This window comes from Gossypium hirsutum, chromosome A11, assembly GCF_007990345.1.
Source record: "Gossypium hirsutum isolate 1008001.06 chromosome A11, Gossypium_hirsutum_v2.1, whole genome shotgun sequence".
Taxonomy (NCBI): Eukaryota; Viridiplantae; Streptophyta; class Magnoliopsida; order Malvales; family Malvaceae; genus Gossypium; species Gossypium hirsutum.
In genome coordinates, this window is record NC_053434.1 from 110,871,910 (window position 1) to 110,879,782 (window position 7,873).

Below are 7,873 nucleotides of genomic sequence, written 5' to 3' on the forward strand. Positions count from 1 at the left end.
AACCTGCATTATAAGTATTAGTGTATGGGTTGTTTTGTGATATAAAGTTATTGTTACCCATATAGTTGACTTGTTCCTCTTCGATTGTGGGATTGAAGGACTGGTATTCTGTATGCACACCTCCTCCTCTTGAGTCACACCTCATTACTGGATGTACCTGCGTAGAACCTAGAAAACTATCAATCTTTTTATTGAGAAGTTCTACTTGATTTGACAGCATAGTCACTGAGTTGATGTTATAAACGCTGGCTGTTTTCGTTGGCTTTGTCCTCATAACTTGCCACTGATAGTTATTCAGTGACATATCCTCTATAAATTCATAGGCATCTTCTGGTGTTTTATTGTTGAAGGTTCCGTCAGTAGCTGCGTCAATCATTTGTCTTGTCGAGGGATTCACACCATTGTAGAACGTTTGAACTTGCAGCCAAAGCGGTAACCCATGGTGAGGGCACCTTCTCAGTAAGTCTTTGTATCTCTCCCATGCATCGTAAAGTGTTTCTAAATCCATCTGCATAAAAGAAGAGATATCATTACGCAATTTAGCCGTTTTAGCCGGCTGAAAATATTTTGTAAAAATTTCTCGGTCATTTGTTCCTAAGTAGTGATAGACCCTCGTGGTAACGAGTTCAACCATTGTTTAGCTTTGTTTCTTAGTGAAAAGGGAAATAACCGAAGACGAATGGCATCATCAGAAACACCATTGATTTTAAATGTATCGCAAAATTCCAGAAAATTTTCTAAGTGAGTGTTGGGATCTTTATCCTGCAAGCCATCAAACTGAACAAATTGCTGTATCATCTGAATAGTGTTAGGTTTTAGTTCGAAATTATTCGCAGCAATAGCAGGTCTAACTATACTAGATTCAGTTTCTGTTAAAGTGGGTTTAGCATAGTCATACATAGTACGTGGAGCAGGATTTTGATTAGCTGCAATTGCATGAGGCAGCTGATTGTCTTGGTTTTCAGCCATCTCTTCGGTTGGGGGTTGAGTTTCATCTTTTTGCTCGTTCTCCGTGTATCGTAAGCTGCGTCTTATCTCTCTTTGATTTCTGCAAACTGTACGGTCGATTTCTTCGTCAAAAAGTAATGGTCCTGACAGGTTTCTTCTAGTCATAAACTATAAAAAAAACTGCCAAGAGAAAGAATAAGCAAATTAATAAATAGGAAAATAAAATAAAATTGCAAGAAAAGTAAATGACTAAAGTAATAAAAATTTAGTGTTCATAATATTTCAGTTCCCCGACAACGGTGCCAAAAACTTGATCGCAGTGATTCGTAACAAGTAATAAATATTTATAATGAAGATCAAACCTAGACTAACTATTTTCATGACGAAAAGGCAAGTGCACCTATCGAACAATAATATAGTAATGGCAAGACCGAGATATCATACCCAAGGGAACCAAAAGTACTAGTAATAGCTATCTTTTTATTATCTAGCCTAGGAATAAAAGGGTTTATTTTAATTAACTAATTATTTAAACTAAGAATGCACAGAGAAAAGAATTGGGGAATTGCTTTTGGGATCGATTGACTTGAAACAATACCTAAGAAAAAATCCACCTAGACTTACTTGTTATTCTGGCTCCGAATCGGATGATTTATTTATTCAACTTGTTCCGTAGAGATCCTTAAGTTATGTTATTATCCCTATTTAAGACTAATAACGTCTAATCCCTAGATTGAATAACCGAGACTTTTTTCTAATTAACGCTCTAGGATTGCGTTAATTCGATCTATGGATCCCCTTATTAGGTTTCACCCTAATCCGGCAAAATCTTGTCACCCTATTTCTAGGCGCACAATCAACTCCGCTTAATTATGGAAAATGTATTCTTAGACAGGGTCTATTTCTCCTCTGAATAAGAGCGTGTCTTGAATCAATATCCTGGGATATCAAAACAAGAATTAAGAACACATAATTAAGAACAAGTTAAATATTTATCATACGATTCAGAAAATAATAACAAGATTCGTCTTAGGTTTCATTCCCCTTAGGTATTTAGGGGTTTTAGTTCATAACTAAATAAGAAAACATCTCAGAAGAATAAAGAATACAAAACATAAAGAAAACCCAAAACTCCTGAAGGGAAATTGAGGAGAGATCTTAGTCTTGATGATGAATCTAGCTTCTGAGATGGATCAATCGGCTTCCTTAGGGTAATTCCTTACCCCTTTTCTCCGTCTCTCCTTTCCTGCTCATCTAGTGTGTATTTATAGGCTTTGGAATGCCTAGAAACCCTCAAAATTGGCCTTTTCTGAATTGGACTTAACTTGGGCTCAGCAGGGACACGCCCATGTGACACGCCCGTGTTCGATTACTTCAGGCCGTGTTCGAGCCTGCCAACTTGACACGACCGTGTGGTATGCCCGTGTTAGGAGGTCCAGGCCGTGTTGATTTCGTATTTTGGCCCGTTTCTCGTTCCTTTCGCTCTCCTATGCTCTCCTAAGTATAAAATATGAAAGTAAAGCATTAGGAACATCGAATTCACTAAGTCTAATGAGAAATCATCCATAAAATGCATTAAACATGGGGTAAAAATATGTATAATTTACGGTTTATCAAGTTAAAGTGTCGAAACCATTTTTTTGGAAAAATAGGGATCAGCTTTATATTTTAAAAAGAAAACGAAAATTGGAGTCGCCACCAATCTTTTTTAGGTGTGATCGAATCACCTTTGTTTTAATAAAACATTTTAGTTTACTAAAACGACATTTTTGGTCTATGAAACTTGAGAGAACGGGTTCGGGAGTCGGTTACATGCGAGGAAGGGTTAGCACCCTCGTCATGCCCAAAATTGGTGCCTAATCGATTAATTAATGTCTTAAAGTTGAAAGTTGAAAAGATTTTAAAATAAATTTTAAAATACGATCCCTTTTTATGAGTGTTTGGATAACTTGAAGTGGAGATTATGATTCTGTTGTTTCAAAGAAATAAAATATCACATCCAGCACGTAGGACACGAAATTTCGTACCTTCAATACCAAAATCATCTCATAATTTCCAAAACTTATGCATTGAAATTTTAAAAGGATATTCGGTGTTCAGTCAAATGCTAAATCGAAACCCAGCACGTAGGGCACAATTTCTCGAAATTTCCAAACACGAAATATTACCTTTTTTTGAGGAAAAACGCAGACGAAATTTTAAAGGGATATTTGATTATTTAGATAAACAAAAAATCGAAACCCAGCACATTAGGGCACAATTTCCTGAATTCCCAAACATCAACCATCGCTTTTGTTTTAGAGCTTAGAAAACGCGGACGAAATTTAAAAGGGAAATCTGATTATTTGGACAAATAAAAGATCGAAACCCAACACATTAGGGCATGATCCCTCGAATTTCTAAACATCAAACATCGCTTTCGTTTTAAGGTTTAGAAAACACACACGAAATTTTAAAGGGAAATTTGACTATTTAGACAAACGAAAGACTGAAACCCAACACATTAGGGTACAATCTATCGAATTTCTAAACATCAAACATCGCCTTCGTTTTAAGGTTTAGAAAACACACACGAAATTTTAAAGGGAAATTTGACTATTTAGACAAACGAAAGACCGAAATAAGTCGACTCAAAATACATTAATTTGACTTGAAATAAAGTGGAATCATTAATTAGATTAATAAGTTGAAAACTACAATGCGACAATTGCGGATGAAAGGCGAATAAACATGGACAGCGAACTCTATTAATGAATGAAAATAGTATAAAAATAAAAAAAAACAGATTAACATACGCACAATAGTAATGAGCTCACATCCAAACAATAATAATCAAAATAATGAAAACTAAAAAACATAGCTAATTAAAGAAACAAATCAGAATAAAACTATAATAAGTTGTCAAACATAGATAAATAAAATTAAGATAGCAACACAAAAGACTAATGGACACTATGAAACAATAATATATGAAATAATATGAAAAAAAAAACATATAAGATACAAAACAACATGGAATTAGGAACCAATATGATACAAAACAATTTAAAAACTATATGAGAAATTAAAAAAGAATAACGCATGCTAGAATTTGAAATAATATACATATATAAAATAAAAACTAATAATACATGAACGATTATTAAAATAGATGTTATGAGAAAGGGAGTTTAGATCAAATAATATACAAAATATTTTAAAAACAAAATATGTCTATTTAAAGTTGATAATAAAACTTAATATAAATAATATATAAAAAGGGATAATAATATATGAAAGAGTTTTAAATAAGAAAAGTATAAAATAAAGTTTTTAAGAAGTTAACTATACACATAACTTTTAAAAAATTAATATAAATAACATATATAAAAATAATAAAGTATAGAGCACTTCAATGAATATTATATAAAATTTTAAAACAAGGTAATATAAAAGACGATTTTAAATAAATAACTATATAATAAGACAAATAAAAATATATACAAATGTAAGTATAAAAATAACATACTAAAACAATGTAGAGTTGATAAACATTACATGTTAAAATAGTTTAAAAAAAAAAACTAAATAACAAATAAATTAAAGGAAATAAAGAATTACGTAAACTAAAATAAACAAATTCAATTGAGAGAAATTCAAACTAAAAGGGGTAATTAATAAAATAAACCATTGAAACATAATTAGAGACTAAAGCACAATGTGCATAAATCAAAGAGGATTAAAAATGCAAATCAACCAAATCTCGAAATGAAGCGTTTAAATGCAGACTAAAATGAAATTGACATAAAATTCCTAGGCCCAATTTAAAAAAAATAAAAAAAAGAACACGGGCCTAATCCAACAGTGGCACAAAAGGGGAGGACTGGCCACGCAAATCACCCATTTTAGGAAGGAATGCGCAGACCCTTACCCCTTTACCCAAATGGTGTCGTTTCATTATATCTAAAAATACAAATCAATTTTGTTTGCTAAAACCATTCGCACCAAATCTGACAAAATCTAAAAGAGGTTTTCAATCTTTCCTTTGCTAGGGCTTCCTTTTAATCCCCTTGTGCTGATTGATTTTTCCCTCCATCGAATTACCAAGGCACACCACACTCGGTGGCCAACAACGGCTAAAAATGGGTCTTTCAACCCTGTTTCAAAGCCATGTTCGGGTAAGCTTTCTCTCCTCCTCTTCTTTTTTTTTTAAAGTAGATTTAAACTATATATTTTTTAAAGAAGAAAACACAACACAAAAAAATGAAATAGTGGTTGAATCACAAGGGGAGAAAACTCCCGTATTCGTCGCTTCCCCGACCCTCGTCAGAACTCAAGTGGATTTTGTGACGTTTGGGTCACCGGAGATTCACAACCGCGACGGAGAGTGAACGACGGTAAGATTTTATTATTATTTATGCTTTATTTCAAACAAAAATAAAGAAAAATAAAAGAGGCATCTTTGAGATATTAGTTTCTAATTTTTTTTATTTTTGAGCCCTCCCGATACACTGATTTTTTGAGGCTTTTATAGCCGAATAAATTACAATACATTCTACTATTTTTTTGCCCTGTTGCCTCTGTTGTCTCTGCTCCTGTTTTTTGCTTGTTGCTTTGGTTTTGCAGGTGCTGTTAGAGGCGTGGAGGAGGCCGGTGGCAGCGTTGCAGTGGAGAAGGTGCTGACACCATGTAGGGAGCGGCGCACTAGGGTTTTTGCTGGCTTAATATAGTGGGCCATAGGTTTGGGCTAGGTTTTTTATTATTTGGGCTTAGTTTTGGGTCTGATTATATTTTTGGTTTGGTTTTATTTTATTGGGCCTGGGCAAATTTGGGCCTCTACATAAAGAATGTATGATTATTTCGTCTGAAAAGCAAGTAAAGGCAGAGGATGAACTTCCTTATTCAATGGCACTAAAGGCTGAATCTGCTATAAATGGAAAATAGAGTATATGGTTCAGGTCCCTGAAAAAGAAGACAATGACACAATGTAACTACACAGTCATAGAAGAACCATATAATGATGGTAAGTGCAATACAGATTCGATGATGCGATGCTACAAATGGGGACGATGATGGCAAAAGTCTCGAAAAGAAACCCAAATATTCTGGAAGCAGGTGACGTGGAGAAAAGTAGCAGGTATAATGATGATATTGAAACTCCTAAAAAGATGATGATTAATGTGAAGGAAAAGTCACACAAGAACCAAAGTGAAATGATGGAAAATCAGATAGATGAAATGAAGATTAAAAAATCTACTGAATGGACAACAACGCAGCAACCGAGTCACCATAGAAGCAGTTGGTGTCGATTAGACAGGAAGGAGAATTTCGATGCAAATATGTCAGAGATGACATTGGGTAAACGCAAATTCAATCATGAAATTCTAGTTGATGCTGAGACATATCCCATTACTGATAGTCCGGTTAAAAAAGCAAAGGAAGATAATGATTGTCTGGAGGGACATGCAAATTTCAAATCTGAGAAGGTTTTTTCCTACGTCAGCTCAGAACTGACACAAGTTATATCGGCTGCTGCCAATTGGCAAGCTGACTGGAATCTATGAAACTCCTAAGCTAGAATATTGATGGCGTGATTTCGTGATATGTTTTAAATATTTATAATTACATGTTCTTAAACTAACTATTTTTGCGATGTAGGCAAGTGTACCTATCGAACAATAGTATAGTTTTAGCAAGACCGGATTGTCGAACCTAAAGGAACTAAAATTACTAGTGATAACTGTCTTTTTATTATCTAGCCTAAGAATAAAGAGGTTTTATTTTAATTAACTAATTATCTAAACTAAGAACGCACAGAGAAAAGAATTGGGGAATTGCTTTTGGGAAAAATCGATTGACTTAAGACAATACCTAAGGAAAAATCCATCTAGACTTTACTTGTTATTCTAGCTCTGAATCGGACAATTTATTCATTCAACTTGGTCCGTAGAGATCCTTAAGTTATGTTATTATCCCTATTCAAGACTAATAACGTTTAATACCTAGATTGAATAATTGAGACTTTTCTCTAATTAACACTCTAGGGTTGCATTAACTCGATCTATGGATCCCCTTATTAGGTTTCACCCTAATCTGGCAAAATTTTGTCACCCTATGTCTAGGCGCACAATCAACTCCACTTAATTATGAAAAATGTACTCTTAGACAGGGTCTATTCTTCCTCTGAATAAGAGCATGTCTTGAATCAGTATCCTGGGATATCAAAACAAGAATTAAGAACACATAATTAAGAATAAGTTAAATATTTATCATACGATTCAGAAAATAATAACAAGGTTCGTCTTAGGTTTCATTCCCCTTAGGTATTTAGGGGTTTTAGTTCATAACTAAATAAGAAAACATCTCAGAAGAAAAAAGAATACAAAACATAAAGAAAACCCAAAACTCCTGAAGGGAAATTGAAGAGAGATCTTCAGTCTTGATGATAAATCCGGCTTCTGATATGGATCAATCGGCTTCCTTGGAGTAATTCCTTACTCCCCCTTCTCCGTCTCCCTTTTCTTCCTTCTCTAGGGTGTATTTATAGGCTTTGGAATGCCTAGAAGCCCTTAAAATTAGCCTTTTCCGAATTGGACTCAACTTGGGCTCGGCAAGGACACGCCCGTGGCACACGCCCATGTTCGATTACTTCAGCCGTGCTCGAGCCTGCCAAATTGACACGGCCGTGTGGTCTGCTCGTGTGAGGAGGTCCAGGCCGTGTTGATTTTGTACTTTGGCCTATTTTCTTCGTTTTTGGCCCGTTTCTCGTTCCTTTCACTCTCCTATGCTCTCTTAAGTATAAAACATGAAATTAAAGTATTAGGAGAATCGAATTCACCAATTCTAATGGGAAATCATCCATAAAATGCATTAAACATGGGGTAAAAATATGTATAATTTATAGTTTGTCAAATGTCCGGGGACTGGGAATCCCCGGGCTATTAGG

At 34.5% G+C, this 7,873-nt stretch overlaps 1 protein-coding gene and 1 non-coding gene across 5 annotated transcripts; both read left to right on the forward strand.

Moving 5' to 3' along the window:
- Positions 1-434: 434 nt before the first annotated feature.
- LOC121210535 (small nucleolar RNA R71) lies at positions 435-541 on the forward strand. Its single transcript, XR_005905653.1, has one exon. It is a non-coding gene; the product is annotated as a small nucleolar RNA R71 (small nucleolar RNA).
- Positions 542-4,834: 4,293 nt separating this feature from the next.
- Positions 4,835-6,568, forward strand: LOC107888030 (uncharacterized). Of its 4 annotated transcripts, none has more exons than XM_016812213.2 (2): positions 4,835-5,105; positions 5,200-6,568. In XM_016812213.2, the coding sequence occupies exon 2, from the start codon at positions 5,979-5,981 to the stop codon at positions 6,489-6,491; it is 513 nt and encodes a 170-aa protein (XP_016667702.1). In that variant the 5' UTR covers positions 4,835-5,105; positions 5,200-5,978; the 3' UTR covers positions 6,492-6,568. The 4 variants fall into 4 exon arrangements, with proteins under 4 accessions (XP_016667702.1, XP_016667706.1, XP_016667710.1 ...); XM_016812217.2 differs by having other exon boundaries at positions 4,901-5,105; positions 5,215-6,568; XM_016812221.2 differs by having other exon boundaries at positions 4,908-5,324; positions 5,554-6,568.
- Positions 6,569-7,873: the final 1,305 nt, after the last annotated feature.

Excerpts from the sequence above, each read along its gene's own strand:
- LOC107888030 (XM_016812213.2), top strand. The coding sequence starts at position 5,979 with ATGCTACAAATGGGGACGATGATGGCAAAAGTCTCGAAAAGAAACCCA.